Source organism: Protopterus annectens, chromosome 5.part0, assembly GCF_019279795.1.
Source record: "Protopterus annectens isolate FY-2018-M chromosome 5.part0, PAN1.0, whole genome shotgun sequence".
NCBI lineage: Eukaryota > Metazoa > Chordata > Ceratodontiformes > Protopteridae > Protopterus > Protopterus annectens.
Window position 1 is genome coordinate 977,191,231 of NC_056735.1, and position 23,732 is coordinate 977,214,962.

General features: G+C 38.9%; 1 protein-coding gene across 1 annotated transcript in view; it reads left to right on the forward strand.

The window, feature by feature from the left end:
- The window catches only part of LOC122802304 (T-lymphocyte activation antigen CD86-like), a 247,519-nt gene that overhangs the window by 200,593 nt on the left and 23,194 nt on the right, over nucleotides 1-23,732 (forward strand). The window contains exon 5 of the mRNA XM_044071949.1: nucleotides 15,946-16,257. Within this exon, the coding sequence (XP_043927884.1) occupies nucleotides 15,946-16,257 (312 nt within the window). The remainder of the gene's footprint in view (nucleotides 1-15,945; nucleotides 16,258-23,732) is intronic.

The window sequence follows — 23,732 nt, forward strand, 5'->3', positions numbered from 1 at the left end:
GAAGTGACTATAACTGCTTGGTGAAGGTTGTCTGGATGAAAGTAATTTAGCCTGTTGTCACTTCCTCAGTTTAACAGTCATCTCTCCAAAACTAAAGGGATAAATGCTTCACAGAATATCCATACCTTCAGAGCTTCTGGAGGATGCTGGCCCCCAAACACCAAGGATTAGTAATCACCTCTGTCCTGAACCCCACCTAGTATAAAATCAGCCCTGCTCAAGGGGTACACAAAAAGGTCACTGTACTTGTTTGGCAGGCTGGTGTTGTTGCCATTATTTCTTTAAAACTCTTCCCAAACCTCAGGTTAATATAGCTTGTGTTGGGCTGGAGATAAACTTCTGAGGGGTGCACAGAGGGTCACTATAGCTTGTATAGTAGCACAGTACGGTTTCTAGACATAACAAGTTGGTAACATTATTGCAGTCATTATTTTTGTTCATTTTCCACAAAATCAAATATCTGATGTATGTACAGGTGGCTATCTTTTAGGTAGTGTAAATAAGCATGCTGTTGATATATGTCTGACAGCAAGTATGTATACTGATAGTAGAATATGTCTTGCCTATAGACTGTTCAATTGCCTTAGATATGAAAAGATGTAAAAAGTCAAAACTATTAATGCAGAGAGCTGTAAAGACAGCAAGGAGAGCATATGACCATAGGTCCATACTGGGAGCGACAACACAACTTTTTATATGTATGTTAGGTGTGCATGCAAAGAGATAATCACATTTTACTAAAGGACTGGGATGATACCACTACCACCTAGCTGTTAACCAGTCCTTTTTCAGGGGCAGTCCAGGAACAGTGGCTAGTCAAGTGACTTTTTCAAGGTCACAGAGTAGGCAAATGAGGGCAGAAGGAATCAAATGATGTAACACAGGAACTCCAGCTTGCAACCTTAAACTTTGCACCAACTGCCATGCAATGCCATTATTAAAATCAACAAAATAACATCATTGTTTTCCAAGATACTCTTGGGAGTTAAACTCTGTCACCTCCCATCTTCCCTGAAGTGAAGGTACACCAGGACTGCCCAAATATAAGAGAGCAATGAGTCAAGCATTCTGTATATAACATTAGATGAGATTCAGATACATGACCTGATGGTCTAAATGGAAACTTCATTAGTGAGATTAGGACTTTTATAACACCTTGTACATGCTGGCATTGTTCCTAAAACACAAACAATGGGTATCATTGTTCCTGCTCATAGTAGTGGTTACTAAAGTGTTCCTAACAACTACAGGCCAATTAGTGAAGCTAATGTTTGAGTTGGTAATCCTGAAAGGTTATGACCACTAAACTATTACTGTATTTAATCAACATGGTTGTGCACCAGAGTGATCATGTACTATCATATTCATTAACTTTTTTACAGTAATATTTATTTATTTATTTAATATAGTCAACTGTATTGATGTCAAAATACCTATTGCTTATGCCAGCTATCCAAAAGGTGACTATCTATATAATGAGATGACCATGAAACTGACTTAATATCTATATAATGAGATGACTAAGAAACTGACTTATTTATCAGCATATCTAGTGTTAGAATTAAGAATATTACTTTTATGTCTAGCTTCATCTGCAACGGGTACCTCGGGTGTTAGCCTTGGAACCTTTATATTCAACATTTTAATGTCTACCTTTCCTGTTTTGCAGTACATTCACTGAATACAAATGTAATTAAGATATACTTATTTATAGACATTTTGTATTTATAGTGCTAATAACTATTTCCAATTTAATGTTAAAATGTGCTCTATACTGCTCCTAGGCAAAATAAATAAATAACAATGAAGAATATCCATGTTCAATTAATAGCATGCTTTGTACAGAATTATATCACCTCAAGGACTCTGGAGTTCTTAGGGATATAAAGTTAAGATTTAGCATCAGTGCAAAAGCTATTTTGAGGAAATCCCACTGCACAAAATAAACAAAGAAATCAAATTTATAAATACTGTGTACAGCAACAATTATTTGTCCTGAGGTTGTTATGCCGTAAGTATTTTGTAAGCTCCAAAACAGAATATTGTTCTGTGTTTTGTTCATATATCATGAGTGATGCAGCCAACAAGCTTTGATTTAATTACAACATTCAGTCTTCTTGGGTAGGCATCTATCAGCATGGCACATCTTGATGTGGAAATATTTGCCCACTCTTACTTGCAAAACCGCTCCAAATCTGTTGGATTGCGAGGGTATCTCTTGTGCACAGCTCTCTTCAGGTCATACCACAGACTTTCTATTGGATTTAGGCCTGGGCTCTGGCTGGGCCATTCCAAAACTTTAATTTTCTTCTGGTGAAGCCACTCTTTTGTTGATTTAGATGTATGCTTGGGGTCATTGTCATGTTGAAGGGTGAAATATCTCTTCATCTTAAGCTTTCTAGCAAATGGTTTTGAGCCAAATTTGGAACTGTTCATAATTCCCTCCACCTTGACTAAACCCCAGTTCCAGCTGAAGAAAAGCAACCCCAAAGCATGATACTGCCACCACCATTCTTCACTGTGGGGATGGTATTCTTTTGGTGATGTGAAGTGTTGTTTTTGCGCCAAATGTACCTTTTGGAATTGTGGCCAAAACGTTCAACCTTGGTCTCATCAGGCCATAACACATTTTCCCACATGCTTTTGAGATTCTTGATGTTTTGTTTTGCAAATTTTAGCCAGGCCTGGATGTTTTTCTGTGTAAGAAAAGGATTCCGTCTTGCAACCCTACCCCATAGTCCAGACATATGGAGAATATGGGAGATTGCTGTCACATGTAGTACACAACCAGTACTTGCCTGATATTCCTAAAACTTCTTCAGTATTGCTGTAGGTCTCTTGGCAGCCTCCCTAACCAGTTTTTATCTTGTCTTTTAATCAGTTTTGGGGGGGATGTCCAGTTCTTTGTAATGTCACTGTTGTCCCATATTTTCTCCACTTTTTGATGACTGTCTTCACTGTGTTCCATGGTATAACCAATGCTGTGGAAATTTTTTGTACCCTTCTCCTGTCTGATACCTTTCAACAATGAGATCAATTTGATGCTTTGTAAGCTGTCTGTGAACCATGGCTTTTGCTGTAGCAGGCAACTGAGTAAATGTTAGGAAAATCCTCCTTGGACAGCTGAACTTTATTTGGGGTTAATCAGAGTCTCTTTAATTGATGGTAATTATGTACCCAAGAAGACTGAATGCTGTAATTAAATCAAAAAGTGCTTCAACAAAGTATTAGTTTAGGGGTATGCACACTTAGGCAACCTGCTTATTGTACGTTTTTTTATTTTTTATATTTTTCCCCTAACAGATTTGTTTGTTTTTCAATTGAATAGTACAGGTTATAGGTCACATTAAAGGTGGGAAAAGTTTTGAAATGATTTATTGTGGTCTCATTTTTTTATATCACAAAAACCTGGCATTTTAACAGGTGTATGTACACTTTTATACCCACTATACCTGCATATCTCACATGGGATTCACAAAAAGACTTAAGATGAGACAAACCCTATAAAATATTATATGTTTTCTAACATATTTGTGATTCTCTTATGTCTACATTATTATAAAGTTCTAGGCACATAACTTATGTTCACAAGTGGTAGCTACACATTACATATATTTGGAGCATCAGGTGTTGGATGCATAAATACCTGTATGAATTATTACTGATTATTTTGGTTGGGGGCACAGCTGTATGCCCACAACTGTAATCAGTCTGATAGATGTGGCTATAGTCAATGTGTGCTTTACTTAATTATGCATATGCATTTTGTGATATCAGTCATATGGTTATCTTGGGTTCTACAAACATGTGATTCTACTAGCTGTACCATATCTATTTATTTTTTATTTTATTTTTTTAGTTATTTTTCTATCTCCAGTGCCCTCTAACCAATAAAACTAACATTTGGGTGCCCCATCATTCCTCATCACTGGTGCAGTCATCATCCAGGCACCCATGAGTGTTTTTTCCCTCCCCAATGACCATCATTAATCCTTACAATCCAGAATGGTTTTAAATTTTACTGGGGAAGTACTCCGCTTGATAGGTAAGAGCAATCTATTACTGGAACTTCCCCTCTGGCTGCTGTGAGTTCTTCCTGACCGTAGTGTCTCCTTCTTCTTAAAATCTTCATACCTTCTAACTCTGCTCTTGACTAAAGGACCATCCCTGAATGAAGACTAAGGACAACAGGCAAATAACTCCAGCCTCCTCAATTAAGAAGTAAAGCTACTTGCTGTCCTATACCAGAGCCCTGTACCTTGGGAAGCAATAAAGTACGTGTTTCCCCAACCAAAGTAGTAAAACTGATACTTTCTCAAATTTTTTTGTTATTCTTCCTATATGTATTAAAAGTTCTGCTACCTAGCCAGGTTACCCAGCAGCCGTACCCCTTCCTAGCCCTGCATTACTCGTTATCTTGCCCTTGCTAACCCATTCTATAACTGTAAAGTGCCCCTTCCTCTCTTGATAAAATAGCCAACTCTGTTCTCAGTCTCTCCCTTACCTCTGAATAACTCCTACACTCTTCTCTTTTCCTTCCAGGCCGGCTCTCTCGACTAGTCCTGCCTTACATTCTCACCCTTCTCTGTCCCCCTGCTACATCTCCCAAGTATAGCTCGGCTGTACAGTTCTGCCTACATACCTCTTAGTCTACTTGCTGCACTCCTCAACTTCTGCCCTTTTGCTTCCCCTCTTCTCCACCACCTCAGATAATTTTAACCAACACTCACCCTTACTTCCAGTAAGGTGAATTGCAGTAGCCTGCTGCTCACTGATTGTTCTCTCAGACTCTCTCATCCTTCCTGTCTGATCCCTGCAACTGTTTCTCCCACACTCTGCCTCTTGCTCTTGATACCTTTTCCACCCACCCACTGCCTCTTTTTTCTATTTCTTTTCTTTTTTCCATCCACCCCTCATTACATACTTAACAGTTACTCCCACTTGATTCCTGCTCACCTATCCCATTCTTCTCTGCCCCTTCTCACCTCTATCAGCCTGCACCTTGTTTCCCCTCCCCTTCCCTCATCACTTCCTTCAGTAGAGTATTAATTCCCAAAGATCTGCGTGGTGCCATCTTTATTACTGGAACTTCCCCTCTGGCTGCTGTGAGTTCTTCCTGGCCGTAGCGTCTCTTTCTTCTTACAATGTAAGTGTTTGCACTGCTGTTTTTGTATTAAAAGCATCCTGTAATACTGTAATACTGTCAACTTACTGCTTGAATTCCTGCCTAGCCCATTAAAGCACAATTAAGTTTCTAGGTTGCTATTTAATGATTATGGGCTGCTTGTCTTCAACTGTTGAAATTGTATCTTATTGCTTACTGATGTGCATATTTGCTTGCTAAACGACTTTGCCTCAAAGTAACACACCTAATGATTGTCCTGCCTGATATATTGTACTTAGCGACTAAGTGTTCTGCATATACTGTTCAATTTGCCTTAGTTTCTGAATGTGGAGGTGCTTCTCATCTGCACTTTCCTCGTGGAATGAGTGCACGCTACTCTACTCCTGTTGAACAGCGCTTGATACCTCACTTTCATTTTAGAAGGACAATTGTAATACTTTTCGTATTTCAGTAGCTCGCTCTGCTTTTATGTGGATTTTAGTCTAAAATAACTTATTTTATTCAGTGTAAGGAGGCCTGGGTTAATTCTCCTGGAAAACGCTCAATTTCAATCGCACGCGCTTGGTTGTTATTTCATTTTGCTCTCCTCTTCCCGCCCAGCTGAGCAGACTTGCATTCGACACACACTCTAGTTCTTATTTACATTTCCCCATAGTCCGAGGGTGCTCGCATCTCTAATCTGCCAGCGATAGATTGATTGGTCTGGAGACACTGTTGGTGTAAACAATACTTAGTGCAAAAGCGCTTCCAACATTTCTGTTTATCCAGCGCCTCTTAATCAGCCTTATCCACACTCTTATTCAGCCTAAAAAGCACTGAAAGTACACATTTGCGGTTAATATAATATCACCGCTGTACGCCAATACAACATCAGGACTATACGGCTGATATAAAAGCCATGCTGTTCTCTCCAATGCTTAAGTGGTGACTTAGCAGGAGAACTCGTAAACCCTCCCAGATACACATACCAACAATAGGACGGCATTCCACTATTTAAAGGTAGATCCAGCAGGGTCGGCACACTAACTACCAACAAGCATTGGGTGTGGATCATGCCTGCACCTAGCCTCCCTTCTCAACCCGCTATTTTCCTACTGCAGCACCTCTGAAGTACCGTGGCTAGTATAGCTTATTTTACCCTGTGTAGACATCTTACCTTAGGAGCCATCTTGGGTAAAGTGATCTATTATTTTTTATTATTTCTATTTATATTCTTATTTTATCTGCACAATTACTCTACTGAATTGTACACATTGTTGAAGCAGATACTTACAATCCATACCTGCTATAGCCTACAGCATAGAATATTGTGTTCTTGCCTATTCCTATAATTGCACATGCTAACAATATTGTGAACTAGCCTGCTTTCTAACCTATCACTAGTATTAAAGGTTAGTCTATTGACTGAATTGTTGCATTGCTGTGTTAACTTGAAGGCTGCTGCACTGACATGAATGATGTGCTTAATATTTGTATTGACTGAAATGCCTATACCTTGTATCTAAACTAACCTGGTTTCTTCCTACTCTATCTCCTCTCTTTTCTCTCCAACCCCCTTAGCTTCATACCTTCTAACTCTGCTCTTGACTAAAGGACCATCCCTGAATGAAGACTAAGGACAACAGGCAAATAACTCCAGCCTCCTCAATTAAGAAGTAAAGCTACTTGCTGTCCTATACCAGAGCCCTGTACCTTGGGAAGCAATAAAGTACGTGTTTCCCCAACCAAAGTAGTAAAACTGATACTTTCTCAAATTTGTTTTGTTATTTTTCCTATATGTATTAAAAGTTCTGCTACCTAGCCAGGTTACCCAGCAGCCCTACCCCTTCCTAGCCCTGCATTTCTCGTTATCTTGCCCTTGCTAACCTTTTCTTTAACTGCAAAGTGCCCCTTCCTCTCTTGATAAAATAGCTAACTCTGCTCTCTGTCTCTCCCTCACCCTTGAATAACTCCTACACTCTTCTGTTTTCGTTCCAGGCCAGCTCTCTCGACTAGTCCTGCCTTACATTCTCACCCTTCTCTGTCCCCCTGCTACATCTCCCAAGTATAGCTCGGCTGTACAATTCTGCCTACATACCTCTTAGTCTACTTGCTGCACTCCTCAACTTCTGCCCTTTTGCTTCCCCTTTTCTCCACCACCTCAGATAATTTTAACCAACACTCACCCTTACTTCCAGTAAGGTGAATTGCAGTAGCCTGCTGCTCACTGATTGTTCTCTCAGACTCTCTCATCTTTCCTGTCTGAACCCGCTCCGTTCACCCTGCGGGCTCACTCCGCTCCTCTACCCTGCCCCCAAATCTCACCCGCCCCTAGCACTCCTACATTTATTCCTCAATCTCTCCACCTCCTTGTTCCAATTAACCAATTAGCTCTTCTCCCCGCCTTACAACTACACTTAATCCACCCAGTCTAAATTACCCAATTTCTGCCTCTCCTTTCTACTCCTCCTACCCAATCTCCTCAATCTCCTCTCATACATTTCCTCTATCACCTCTCTCTCAATACTCCTACTTCCCAAACATCTTACTACTTCATCCCTGCCTCCTTCATACAACTTCAGATAAACTACTTCTCTCCATACTTTCATTACTCACCTCTAACATACTCTTTACTTCAACTGACACTCCCTTCTCTCCCACTTTATACAACCATGGTTTTCTCAATCCTCCAACAACTTAAAGTCCCCTGCTCCCTCCTTCTCTTTCTGATTCCTTTATCCTATATCAGCTCTTACTCTTCCTTTGCTTATGCAATTCCCCCAACAAAAATAACTTCCCCCTCAAACTCCCTTCACCATAACTCTTTCTCTCACTTCCATTCTATCTCTTCTTTTCTTATCCCACCCAATCAACTTTATCTGTTCCACTACAGAATACTATCCACTACTGCTACTACATTTACACACAAATTAACCTTATATCCAACTGAACCCTCTATCTCTATACCAAAATATTTCAAGTCTTTCCTACTCAATATTATATTTTTAGCCAGAGATATCCACCCCAATCCTGGCCCCATTCTCTTTGACAACAATAATCACCCAACTCCTTCTCCCCCACCCCCAAACATATTAAAAATCTTCACCCTGAACTCCCAAAGTCTCAATAACAAAGTCCACCTCTTCCAGGCCTGGTTAACCCACAACCAACCAGACATCTTAGCCATTTCAGAGACTTGGCTTAAACCCCATATTTCTGATTCAGAAATACTTCCACCTGGATACCATATTATTAGAAATGACCGACCTATAAAAAAAGGAGGAGGCTCTGCCATAGTTTACTCTAAATCACTAACTATAATTCCCCTCCAAATTCCAGTTCCTCAATTTGAAAATACTGAACTTACAGCTGGACTACTGAAACTAAATAGACACAAAAATATCTGTATTATTGCCCTATATATCTCCCCTGGAAATAATATCCCCATCCTTGAAGACATTCTCCAATGGGCTTCTACTAAAGTTAACTATGAAACATACATCTTAGGTGATGTAAATATCGACTGGAATAAAATTAACTCTCTCTCCCCCTTCCTTGCCATCAACTTTTATAACTTCACCCAAACAATCCAGCATATAACTAGACCCAACAAAGCTAATCCCCCAGGTTCATCTATTGACTGGATCCTAGTCTCCAATCCAAGCAAAATCGCTAATTCTGGAACAATTCCAGATACCATTAGTGACCACCTGCCAGCCTTCATTCATCGTACTACCAACTCTTCCCCTCACCAACATCAATACATCCTAACTCGTAATCTTAGTAACTTCAACCCTACAACCTTCTCAAACCTATTTAAACAAATGAACTGGCAAGACCTTAGAACTCTCCCTCTTGATGCTGCTGTCAACTACTTCAACTCTGTTTTCTTAGATTCACTTAACTCTCTCTCCCCTATCAGAAATAAAAGGGTAAAAATAAATACCGCTCCTTGGTTATCTAAACTTACTAAACAAATTATGCATCAAAGGGATAAACTATGGAAACTGTTCCAAAACAACAAACTGCCCAACACCTTGCTCCAATATAAGCAACTATGTAACCAAGTAAAACAAATTACCAAGGACAAAAAATCCTATTACTGCAACCTCCAATCTAACAATAACAACAACCCCAAAAAATTCTGGAACTCAATAAACTCTCTCCTCAATCCCGGTTCCAAAAATAATCCCAGTCCTGACCCAAATAAATATTAACAAGAATTATGCTCAGAATTTAACTCTTTCTTCTTACAAACAATATCTGGCCTAACTAAGACCTTCCCTACCAATATCCCTTCTGTTCCCCTTCATTCTCCTTCCAATTCCTCTGATAACCCTCCCCTTAGATTTGAGCTCAAACCAGTCTCTACTAACTTCATAAAAAAAACTTCTATCTAAACTTAAACCCTGCTCTAATGCCCCTGACAATATTCCCTCCTCCTTTCTAAAATGTGCTGCAGATGAGATAGCACTCCCGATCAGCATCATTATTAACAGATCTATTAATGAATCTTACGTCCCCAAATTATGGCGCTCAGCTTATATCCTTCCACTGCACAAAGGAGGCAAGAACACCAACATCTCAAACTTTCGCCCCATTGCTCTACTCTCACCTATCTCTAAAATCTTAGAAAAGTGTGTCCACTCCCAACTTTTCTAACCAAGAACCATCTTCTAACACCTACCCAACATGGCTTTCGTTCTGGTCATAGCACTACTACTGCTCTATTATCCTACCTAGAAACTATCAATCAAGCCCGAGACTTGGGTCACCTGGTCTCCATTGTCTTGCTTGATCTCTCTAAAGCCTTCAACACTGTTTCTCATAATCATCTTCTCCTTCAACTATCAAACTTGCATCTGTCTCCTAATTCTCTATCCTGGTTCTCTAGCTACTTATCTGATAGGTCTCAGAGAGTCAAATGGAAAAACTCCATCTCCTCCTTCCTACCTACACCAACAGGTGTACCACAGGGATCCATCCTGGGACCCATGCTTTTTAATATTTTTATTAATAACTTTCATTCTACTATCCATGAAGCCAAAATTATTCAATACGCAGACGATTCAACCGTAGTCTGCTCTGCCACAAACAGCTCTGAACTGCTTCTCAAAACCCAAGCTGCCTTCACAACCACTGAAAACTGGATGCATAAAAAACACCTCTCTCTTAATGCTAACAAATCCAAAATTCTCCTCTTCTCCCCTAGAAAATCTTACTCCTTCAATAAAGATACTTTCAAAGTCCTTAGCAACTCTAAATCCACTATTGAAGTTGTTCCCTCTGCAAAACTCCTCGGTGTTACAGTTGACGAATTCCTAAAGTTCAACATACACATTCAACAAAATATTAAAAAAAAACATCAAAAACTAGGCGTGCTATACAGGAATAATCGCTTTCTCTCTCTCACCACAAGGCACACTCTGGCCACTACCTACCTTTTGCCCTCTTTACTTTATGGAGCCCCTCTCTTAACCAACTTGTCATACTCCAGCACCTCCAAACTAGAAAGCTGCTATAACAAAATCTCTAAATGTGCCTCCAACTGTAAAAACTCCACCCATCATTGCCTTTCCCTTCAATCCCTAAATTGGCTAGAACTACCAAACTACCTAACCTATCTGCAGCTCACAACAGCACACAAACTTATATTTCAGCCATCTAACTGTCCTGCTCTAGCTAATATCCTTCCTCCCTACACCCCTAAGAGATCTCTCAGATCTGAACATCAAAATCTGATTGCTTTCTACAAACCTAAAAGTCCTGCTGGCCAACTTCTCCTCTCTTTCACTATCAGTAAGGCTTGGAACTGTCTCCCTTCCTCTCTAAGAAAAATATCAGCACTGAAAATTTCAAAACTCTGCTTTTCAAACATCTGTCCACTAAGTGGAAATGCACCTGCTTTCACCCTACCTAAAACTATTCAAAAACTCACAAATATCCTACCTAGAGTGTAAAAAGGTGAGGCTGTCCTTTAGTCCACCCCAACTAAAAACTATCCAAGTACATATTCATACCACATGGAGTGCTCCATTGCACTCAAAATGTCCCAAAGACTTATCTTCATACCGCTTCATGTAAATATTGTAAATAGATTTCTTAACTCTCTTCTCTATGTGCTTATATAATGCATTTTCTCAAACTACTCTATAAGAATGCCTTTACAAATGTATAGCCTTCTAAGAATGTGCTCATGTGCTCAAATAATGCTTTGTCTTAAATTACCCTATAAGAACAGCTTATGATTGTATAACCTTTTAGAATAACCTTAGTGAAGTAGTATTTGACTTTGTTGCAATAATGAATGTTTCTATTGTACAAACTGATCACCTCAATGTATCATTCATACTTTATATTTCTGTATTTTGTATTTGTACATCTGGAGCTTTTCTCCCCGGGCCTCCACTGAAAATGGGTCTCAGGGCCCAGTGGGCTTCCCCGGTAATCAAACTGGAAAAAAAAAAATAATAAATAAGTGGAGGATGTATAGGGTTAGGTATATCTCATGAAGCCAACACTGAGGAAGGCTATTTTGAGCCGAAACCAGCCTGTTTGTTTTGGGTTAGCCACTTTTTATGTAATAAAAGTAATTTTCTAACCCACTCTATTTGTGCTGGACTTTTTTGGTTGGCTTCATATCATTGGTTCTGTCCATGCACTTGGCCTCACTTGCGTGGTTTTGTGGATTCTTAGGTATATCTCATGCCATCATGTCAGTGACTTATTAATTCCAGAGAAAGGACTTCTCTTAGTCCAAAAGCTTGAGTAACTGTAAAATCTGTGTTGGTCCAATAAAAGGTGTTATATTTGTGTTGCACTGTTTCCCACCTCCCCTAGTCAGCTCATTGCCAAGTGATCTACGTCACAGTCAGGGCATATATGATGGAGTAGCATGGGTCCTTGAATTTCTTCAGTTTGTAAGCTCTCAAGTTCATGTCCACCTTGACTCCCTAGTGTTTCTTCTCTGTGTTGCAGTTCTGTCACTTCCTGTACTGTACAAATGGAGTATATTGGCCAAATGCTGATAAGTGTGCATTCATGTGTGACTCATTCATAGCATTCTTAGTTATATACATTTGAGCTTTACTGTGTACCCAGACACTCTGTATCATTGTGGTTTCTTGGTATCATTGTAGTTCTCAATTTGGTTGTGACTTGTTGTGAGTGATATTCTGTCACCCTTTTACATTATAAAGGACATCTTACAAATGTGTGCATCTGATTCATTACCACAACATGTCTTTGAATCCCAACCTATGTGTTTACTTCAGAAAGTGAGATTTGTATACTTTTAAATAATCTGCCATAGAATTGTAGTAAAATGTTAGTTTTCATTAAAATTCAAGATGCAACTGCTCCTTTGTCACAGATGCTAGGATCACAGTCTAAAGTTATTTTAATGGTAATTGCATTTGAATACTTTCCAAATAATTTTATGAGAAATGTCACAAAAGGAGATATTGCCAGCCCAGCTATCTGGAATTTTGTAAATAATTATATGTCATTTGTGAATATCAGAATGATTCATATGCTTGTGCCACAAATGTATTAGAACTGTATGCCATATAAGATGGTTTGTACAGACATGTGCTGAAGAGGTATTCTACAAAGTGCTGTTTAAAGATGTAACCATAACGTACCCTACTGGATTAGAACAAAAATGTACCTGCACTTTAGCTGTATATAATTTAACAATGTAAACTGGGACACAGGAGGTTTACTTCAGAAAAATAACAAATTAAATTACTTTATGACAGCAAGAGACAGGATACACTTTTGTCAGGCTAAATATATGTGATATATGCTTCCGTGCAGAAGTGGCAATAACTATTAATTTACTAGAAAAATATTGTTTATGTGTTGTAAGGTCAAAATTGTTAGAAAACATTATGGTGTGGTTAGTGACCATATAGTTAGGCTATTAAAATTCATTTTCATCCACATATCTGAGTCTTTTTCACATAATCATGAAAAGTATATTTCTTGAAATCAGGTTATCAGCCTCTGTGGTACATGTATTGGCCATAATATTTAATTTGTCTGAAGTTTACATTTAAGCCTACCTCCCAAGTCAAGTTCAGAATTTACCCTACATGGAAAATGCTATAAGAGTGAATTTATCAACATGATTGTAATTGGATCCATGGCTAAAGCCACCTATTTCATCCAATAAATAAAGATAGTGTTTAAAGGTTTTCTTAGCACTTCTTGTTTTTGATGTAATTATGCTCTTATCATGCAAAGCTGGCTTTCTGATTCTAAAATACATAGTTTCTATTTTGGTTAGATCAGTTGAGCTATATTTAGCAAGTTTATATTTATTAAGTTTGTATAAGTTTGTATCTACTGTATGTTGAGTAGGGCGGCCGCAGTGGTGCAGTGGTTAGGGTTGCCACCTCACAGCAAAAGGTTCTCCAGTTTGATCCTTGGCTGGGGTGCCTTCTGTGCAGCATCTGCATGTCCTCCCTGTGGTCACGTGGGTTTCCTCCCACATCCCAAAGATATGCTGTAGGTGGATTGGACACTCTAAAATTGGCCCTAGAGTGTGTGTGTGCCTTCTGTGGAAGTTTGGGTGCTGGGCTGGCAACTCAACACTTTAAAACTCCACTGCCAATCATGAGCAGACAGGTGATCTGCTGTGGTGACCCCTAACCATGAAAAGCCGAAAAAAGAATATCTACTGTATGTTGAGCAGCTGCTCAATTACTTCTTGACTCTGTGTTATCTGGTAGAGCTTTCTGATGATGTCATTTATTTATTTAACATTTGATGACCAGGAAAGCCCGACTAGGACAGAACCTATTTCCAAGGGAGGCCAGGGGAGAAATGCTTCAGATGCATATCTTTGGAATGTGGGAGGAAACCAGAGTACCTGGAGGAAACCCATGTGAACACAGGATTGACAAGCAGACTCCACACAGAAGACACCCCAGCTAAGAATCAAACCGGAAAACCTCTTGCTATGAGGGAACAACATTAACCACTGCACCACTGTGATGCCCATAAAAGGGTCAAACATGTTATAATTCAATACCTTGAAGAAATGAATTGAAGGGTTTCCCATTATGTCAGGAATAGGTAATGAGTTTCTATAACATTCTATGTTGATGAAACTCTTTACCTGTTCTGAGTATAGTCTGATTTTTACCTGGGAGCTTGATGCAACCACAGAATCTGAACAACATTATCTGATGCAGCAGCTCCACCTATTTATTAGATCCATTATTGCCATCAGGGTACAGGGTCTGATGTACAGGAGTAGTTGCATGTTTAAACACTATTATTGTATGAGCTCTACCTGTAGGACAGCATGGCCATCATACCTGAATTCTCCCCATCCAAGATGAGGATGATTTTGATGGTCAACTTACCCACTAGGGAATTATATCTAATTTTGAAAATGTGACCCTTAGAGTTATCTCTACAGGAGTTTGGGGAATTGCTTGCACTACATGAAAGTGCATATATGAATGGTTCCAGGCTCTATGACTCTGATCTTTGAATCCTGCAGCACAGCTATACCTTTAATGAAACTCAGCACTGCAGGCAGTTTGGCTTCCCATTAGGTAGAGCCTGCAGTGCCTAATCTCACGTACAGGTTGATCTTCTACCTTGTGATGAAGCCCATTACATTCAGTGAATGGTTTCCATTCTAGTACTAATCCATTATTGTGTTGCAATTTGCTTTTGTTACCTTTTATTTGAATATAAAAGCATTTATGTATTTATTGTTTTATTATCTGCTTGCCTGATTAACTGACTTTGTAAAAATCTGTGTCAACTTGAAATCAGCTTCAGACTAGAGAATACATGCCTACAAACTTTTTATCACCTGTATTACATCATCGGAATGCAGGACAATGTGACTTGGAATCAGAAAATGCATGCACAGCTGCCCAGCATACAGGAAATACAAACATAAGTTTATTAAGCTTAATGATCATCGTTACAATGAAGAAATTAAATTAAAAGTGACATATTTTAGAATTAGAAAGTCCCCTTTACATGAAAACAGTTTAATTATTTCAAAAATGAATTTATACACAAACTCCTTTATACATGACCTTCATGGGGTAACTTGGCTTTGAAAGGTATATTAACATATATGATAAAGGTGTTATTGAAGATTTTGTGTTTGTTGATACAAAGAACAAGAAAGTATCCATATATAATTTAAAAAATATATGGTAAAAAGATACACACTTACTCAGCACTTGTGTGAAATGTGTTGGGTAATTGGGTATTTATATACATTCACATATGTTGTAATATACATTATAACTTATCTAGTAAGGAAATTTAATTTATTCAACAGTTTAAAGAAAAAAAAATAATATGTAGCCTATTAAAAGCTTTAGCTATGCCTAGTGCTGCTTTATTTTACCATTTATGTAATAGTGTTTTATAATTTCTAAAGTTGAGTTGTATCCCACATAGGTCTACCTCTAATAAATGATACACAGCATGAGACTGGGTAAACATCAAAGAATGCAAACATATAACAAGGCATGCTCTGATAAATCCAAATGAAACAGAAAAATAGTGATTCAATTGTTTGCATTTGATAGACTATTGCAGTAGCATATATTTTGATAATTAATTTTATTAATGAAACCTATATCCAATTCTTTATGGTATTACAACTATGCAACTTAAAGGTATTTACTTAATCACTGATACGAAACCTTCATTCCTTGGAAAGGTGTCCTTAAGGAGAGGCAATGCATGTGATCATGATTTTGTTATTGCTTATTAACCTGACCGTGTTGGTTTTCTGATAAGTTTGCCTTCACAATTGCCAGTAATGTGATATTTTCCATCTGTCTTTTTCTTTTTAGCTAATTTTTCAAAACCAGTAATAATGCAATCACCAGAAGGTCGTGTCTCTGCTGGAATGGCTATCAATCTATCTGCTTCTTCCACTCAAGGATATCCAAAGCCTGAAGATGTATATTGGCGAATCACAGTAGTAAATGGAACCATTAAAAATTACAATGCAAATAATTCATTTATTAAAGATAACGCTACTGGCCTGTATAATATAAACAGTATACTGACTCTAAAAGTAACTGAAGATACAAAGGTTTCCTTTATCATTCAGAGCAGCTGGCAACAGACAATTTCTTCATCAGAATTTCGTATATATATTCGTAAGGCATTATGTTCATTTCACCATTTAAGAGAATATTTAAATGCAAATGTGACTAACAAGTATACTGCACCTGCCTTGAAATTCTGATTCAGTTTTGAAATGTTCTGTTTTAGTATGGGATCCCAGTGGAAGCATAGGTCCAAAACCTATGAGAGGAGCTGTATAAGACTTCATAGGTTAATTCTGTCTTTGATAATTATATAGGAGCACTGCTCTCTAGGATAATTCTCAGACATGCTTCAGTGTGTAAGTGTGAATTATACTGCTCATCAAGTATTTCATCATGTGCAAAAACACAAACTGGAATGCAGCCTTTGCATTTCACATATGCCTTTGCCATCAGCTTGCTGCCATCTAATGTCCATAGTTCTGTTAACATTGCTTAAAGTGTTAATTTCAAGCAAAAATGAATAGTATGAATATTTTCCAATACCACTAAGTATGTTCAAACCCTCCTTAGTGTCCATCTGGGAAGGAGGTATCACTGAGTGACATCGCAACATCACTAGTGAGCCAGAAGTCCTTCTTTCCATCTGTTTAGAGTATTAGCTTGTAATGAATTGCTGGAAGTGTTTTATGTTAACATTTACCATTTTTAACTTAAAAATGGAATTGTAAATTAGTTGTTTTACAGATATGTGCATAGTAATGTAAGGTACAGCCAGCTGTTATGCTTTCTTTTGTAGCTATAGTTAAATTAGTTAGTGCAAAGAGAAAGAGAAGATGGAGTCTTGAAGATTAGGACTTGACTTTTTGGGCACTCACAGACTGGAGTATCTAACAAGAGGTATAGAAACTGAAAAGAGACAAGACCATAAATCAATTAATAATTTTGTGTTATTAATGGTGAATTTTGTTTTATCATAGTTCAAGTTATTAAGAAGAGACTGATCAGAGTACATGAACGTGCATTCTGGTTGGAACTGTCGAACTAAAAAATATTGATGCAAATAGAATTGAAAGTTTGGGGTTGTTGAATGTTTTATTTTAAAACAGAGGAGTAAAGCTTAATATGTAATTTTAAATTTCTACTTCAATTTATTCTGTCAGTAGCTTTTCCTTATGGGGAAAATGGGGCAAAAAAGCTTGGAAGAGTAAGTCTGAGAATAGTCAATGACGCTAAGTGTATGTTATCATTATGCTAATAATTCATGAAATGACTATGCTGGTGTACTTTGCCAGGCATGGTTTGGTGAAAAACATACCAAACTGCAATGTTATGTGTTTCTGCATCACTTCCTACAAGTGTTGATACCTAGTGAGTTAGTTTGCCCAGTTGTAAAACCAATGTTGTCTGTGTGCTAACACATCCAACAGAAGGAAAGAGAATTGATTGCACACATGCTGAGATACTACAATTTTAGCAAAGTGTAATTTCTGATGTGATTAAGCACAAGGTGAAGATATGCAAATTTTTTGGAGTTACTGTGAGACTAAACCAGTGTGTATATAACTGGGGCATGGGAGAAACCCACTCAAAGAAGCATCGTTGAATGAATTATTACACGATTGCTAAAAAGACATAGACTTCTTTTTGCTGCACCCATACAGAGCCAGGAACAGAAGCTAGACTCTGAGAGTGATGCAAGTGAAATACTTGTTAAACTAAGTTTAACAAAATTGTATGGAACAGAGAGTTGTTGTGTCTTTCGGCTTTTCCTGGTTAGGGGTCGCCACAGTGGAACTCCGGTCCGCTAATGATTGGCAGTAGATTTTTACGTGCCGGGTTGCCAGCCCTGATGCACAACCTTCAACAAAGGTACGCCCATTCATGCATGTCTCCACACAGAAGACGCTCTAGCTGAGAATCGAACAGTTCAACGTCTTACTGTGAGGCGATAACGCTACCGCAGAGTGGTGGAATGAATAACACAGCTGAATGTTTTCAGAAGGTGATATGAAATTTCTTAAAGATTGTTTGCCAGAAGAACTGCATAGTGGCTTGCTGGATGTTTGCTTACCAAAGGTATGCATAATAAATATAATAACGTGTTGAACAGCAGTGGACTTAGGTCAGCTGGTGCGCTAGGCAAAAGTGCTCCACGGTGCCCCCCCCCCACACCACCCAGGTGCCCCCATCCTGGTCTACCTACACCAAATAAATACTGGAAAAGTGCACCTGCTACAGTGGCACCCTAGGCGGCCGCCTAGTTGGCCTATGCCTAAGGCTGGCTATGGTGTTGAAAGAAGTGCATTGCGAAAATATTGCTGAGTGATGAAGCATGTGCTGAAGAATAGTGGTGAAATAAACTACTGCAGAAAGCAGTATGACAAGCACTGTGATTCATTTTTAAACTAAAAAAGTAGCTTAGCACAATTAATCATAGACGTGAGACCCATGAAGGGTAAAGCACTATGGTGCAAAATTACATGTGACTGCTGAAAAGCTGTGGACATTTCTCAAGTGTAAGAAAGTCTTACTAGCAAATGCAAAGTCTAGAAAGGTGAAGGTGATGTGTTTAAAAAAGTGAAGCAGTAAGTGATTTAATATTATTGGAAGACTTTACTGCAGTATTAAATCTTGTTGAGAAAAAAGGTGTACTGATAAAAACTGTTAAACTGACTTAAGTTTAGATAGTTCTAAAGTGTGTATCCTGGTGTGTATTGAGGAAAATTATTGCACTGATTTTTTTTTTTCCGAAAAAATAAGTTAAGCAGTTTTGAATTATGTGCTTAGAAACTAGTGACTATACTACATGTTTTAAAATATAGTTTGTACAATGTTTGAAGTGCTTATGAAGCTAGAAGTTCTGTTTCTGAAACAGTGAAACAGAACTGATACTCGGAAATAAGCCTATAACATTTTATATTGTGCTGTTTGCCCTGTGACAATGAATGAGATTTTAATGGAGAAGGTTAGTGAAATGTAAATGAACTGTGTGGTGGAAAAACATGGAGCACAGATAGGGTGCCCCTTGCAAAGAAAGAAAAGTTGGTTGTTGAAAAGAAGGGGCCTAAGTAAGTGAAAACCTGTACTGTGAAAAAATGAAGTGTTAATTGTAGGTTAAAGAACAGATAGCCATAAATTGTGTTGAGTGCAATACTGGGAAGTTCCCCTGTTAGACCGATGCCCTAGGTGGCAGCTGAGTTGGCCTATGTCTAAGGCCAGCTATGGGTTTGAGATCCAAAGTCTGATACTCAGGAGGATGACTTACTAGAAATGGTGTGGGAATTGTGGGGAGAGAGAGGCTTCAGAATACACTGAAGGATGTCATCAGAATTAGTGACAGACTCATGACAATCAGAGTCCAGTGTAATGATAGAGCAATATTCATAATCTCAGTCTATGATCCACAGCAGGGTTGTGATAGTTAGGAAAAGAGTACATTTAGACAGACGTTGTAGGACCTACTAGATAAAGCAGGACAATAGGAATTGGTGTTGATAATGAGTGACCTGAATGCACATATCAGGACAGACAGAACAGGATATGAGGACAAGCTGGGTCCACATGAGTGGGGCAACGGGAATAAAGGAGAGGCCATTCTAGACTTCTGTCTGTCAAAATGGCTTGATGGCAGCCAACACATGATTCAGAAAGAGAGACAGTCACAAGATCACATACAAAATTCGCCAACATGAAACACAGGCAAACTTCCTCCTAGTATGGAAAGGGCATCGGGGTACAATCAGTGATTGCAAAGTCACCCCGAGTAAATCAGTCACCCAACATCATAGATCACTGGTTACCACAATCAACTGCAACCAGTGGTTAGAGAAGGCTCTAAGTTCAACAGAGGCAAGGCTGAAGACCTGGAAGCTGACTGGAGAGAAAGCACAACAGTTCAAGGAATTACTCAGGGATCTGGCACCTCAAATAGAAGAGGAAGTAGGTGGAGTTGAAGAAGAATGGCACTGTCTTAAAACAGCATGTATAAGGGCTACTGATCAGATATGCAGTTGAACCAGATATGGAAACATAGTACATAAGGAAAGCTGGTGATGGACTACAGAAGAACAGGAAGTCATCAAAAGAAAGGAGGGCAGGAAAAATTGGGAGTGAAAAAAGACAAATCACTCTAGGAAGAAATGCTGGTTGTCTAACAATGAGGTGAAGAGAGGAGTTGCAATAGCAAAGAAAGGCATCAGAGGCACTCTACCAATTTCTGGAAAGTGACTTACTGAATGGCACAAAGAAACTCTATCAGGTTGCAAGGCAAAGACAGTATGGAGAGAAAGAAGTATCCCAGATGACTGGACAATAAGCATACTAGAGCCAGTGTTCAAGAACAAAGGAGACATTTACAATTGTGGGCAGTATAGAGGTATCAAAATCCTATCACACTGCATCAAAGTTCTGGAGAGGGCAATTGATAAATGAATATGCAGAGTAGTAGAGAGTAAGATGGGATATGAGCGGTCCATATTCAGATCAGGATGCAGCACAACTGACCTGATGTTTGCAGTGAGACAGATAGTTGAGAAGAAGCTAGAAATGAGGAAAGAATCCAACTGGGCATTCCTTGACTTGGAGGAAAGCATATGGCAAGGTACCAAGAAGCTGATTTGGGCAGTCCTGTGGTGATTCAAAGTCCTAGAAACATTGGTAGAATTAGTGCAAGGTATGTACAAGAACTCAGTGACTCAAGTACAAATAGTGTTTGGTCTTACAGAGGAGTTCCCAGTGAAAGTGGGCATGTACCAGGGTTCAGTTTTGAGCCCACCATTGTTCATACTGGTGATGGACTACATTAGCAAAGAGGTCAGAGAGGACAGATTAACAAAGTTGTTGTATGCAGACAGTGTGGCATTATAAGCAGACTCTGAACAAGAACTTCAGCAAAGGGTAGGGGAATGGAATGCAAAACTGAAGGTACGTGGGATGAAACTGAGTACAGATAAGACAGTTGCAAAGGTAGCAAATGGGGGAAATCAAAAGAAGATGAAAATTAAGTTAGAAGGGGAAATAGGGGAACAGATTAACAACTTCAAGTATCTGGGAGAGGTGGTTGAGGAGAAGGGAAGTCTGAAAGTGGACATCAAAGGTAGAATCAGAAGGGTATAGCCAATTAAGACAGAGTGTCTGGGGTAGTATACAAAAGAAGAATTCCAAGGAAGCTGGAAAGTAAGGTGTGAAAAACAGTGGTGTGATGAATACTACTATATGTTACAGAAACCTGATAGTAAAGGCAGAGCAGATGAGAAAGCTAGAGTTGATAGAAATGAAGTGCCTGAAACATGTGGTAGGATGCACACTGTGGGACAGACAAAGAAATGAGGACATGGCAGAAGCCAAAGTAACTCCAGTTTCAGAAAACACCAAAGGGAGCAGATTACAGTGGTTTAGGCCCATGTGCAGGAAAGCAGAAGCCATTCTGGTGAAGAAGATTTGGGACAGACAGGAAGAAGGCAAGAGGAAATAAGAACATCCAGCAAAGAGGTGAATGGATTGTGTGAGAGAACACCTGCAACAATCAGGCAGGAGTATCAAAAAATGTAGAAGAGTGGCATTGAATAGGGAGAGATGGTGACATGTGAAATGACACCCTGACCTCATGTAGAAAATGGGAAAAGGGGGCTGATGATGATGATAATGATGATGATGATGATAAAACGGTATGAGACACCTAAGTAAAACTCAAGTTTTTCCTTGAGTTGTGAAATGTTAACACTTAGGAAGGGGTATATCTACAAGAAAATGTATGCAGAGAGACTTGCTTCAGCAATAAAAGTAGGCTTCCATGGCAGTTAAAGGGCAGCTTAAAAAAAAGTACTTTATTGCTATTATACTAAAGGAAGCCACGGTGGTGCAGCGGTAGCATTGTTGCCTCACAGCAAGAGGTTCTCCCATTCGATTCTCAGCAGGAGTGCCTTCTACGTGGAGTCTGCATGTCCTCCACGTGGTCGAGTGGTGTTTGAAAGACATGCGTAGAATGAGCGTGCCTTCACTGAAGGCTGGGCATCGAGCTGGCACCTCGGCACCTGCTAAAAAATCTACTGCCAATCATTAGCGGACCGGAGTTCCGCTGTGGCGGCCCCTAACCTGGAAAAGCCAAAAGAAGAAAAACAACATTGCTATTATACTAAAGACTTGAAAGAAAAAGGGTGTGTGACAAAACTGCTTTACCAAGTTTATGGTGGCATTATGTGAACTAAATTCTTGTGTAAGGTGATGATTCTAAAAGTAAACCCCGCTGTCAGGGAAAAGGAGGGTTCACTGCTGTATAACATAAAAGAAAATTGTGTTCAGACTTGGTAAAATGGATGATGAAATGCCTATATTGGAAATGAAAGGCAATGTTTTAAAAAAACAAAGCAATGCCTGTGCTACTACCATGAATAGTGAACAGTGATTAAGCTGAGCTGAGACACAGCAGCATTCTTCCACAAAAGGAGTTGTTATGGATAATGAATGTGATCACAAACAGCACTGTGGCACAGCAGAATGAAAGTGTTTTACATCACAATATCCCTGAGATGCAGGAGCAAATGGATGTTTTGCAATCCAGGGCTTCAACTATACAGACTGAAACCTTGGTTAAAAATGATGACTTTGGAACTGATGAATCTAGAAGAGCTGGGGAGGATGACGCTGAAGAGCAGAGCATTTTTATTTGAGTGTACTACTGTGAGGCTGGATGTCATGGAGGAAACAGTGGAGATTGTCACAGGAAATATAGTTTTACAACCAAGGGCCTACTAGGAACAAGAGAACAATCTTGATCAACAGCCTCAAAAAATCCTATTTATCAGGACAGACTGGCAGACCTCTCTTTCTCTGTACTCAGTCTCTATAATTTCTCTATAGATATCTATGTCTAGCCTTTCAAATTTCAAACCAGGAAACATTCAGAACTCTTTCCTTGGCAGAACAAATGCCAAATTAAACAAACTAAAACGTCGTCAGATAGATAAAACGTGTTGATATGATAGTCATATCCCAACATATTCCTCACCTCTAGAACAAACTTTTACTGCACATCAAGCCGAAGTAAGCAGTTTGTTACAGTTTAAATGGACAAAAGATTTTTTTCTACATCCTCAACTTAAGAGGGAAACCAGATTGTGGGATTGCCCTGGGTTATACCTCTGTATCAAGCAGAGGAGCACCTCTGCCACCTTCAAGGTAAAGTTAAATAACTTGATGAGCAGCTTAATATTTTCCTGTGGTCTGTCTTGGCTTGCATTCCTTATGGACAGAACTGTTGACTATATATATATATATATATATATATATAGTTGGCTAGGATTGTAATGGTCTGCAGATTGAGTGACTGGTACTTACTTATGAACCTACAATAAATAAATGTAACTCCCTCTCTCAGTGTTTTATAACTCTATGAGATGAAGTTGGAACATTAAAACTTGAAAGTGTAGAGCATGCTAGACTAGAAAATATTTGGAGGGCACCATCTTTAGGCAGAGAGAGTTAGTAGCAAGTCTGAAACAGGTGGTTTCTGAAGATGAAATGTCAGAGGATTTTGGAAGGTTATTGCTGACCTTGTCCAACAAAAGACATCATAAAACAAAAAA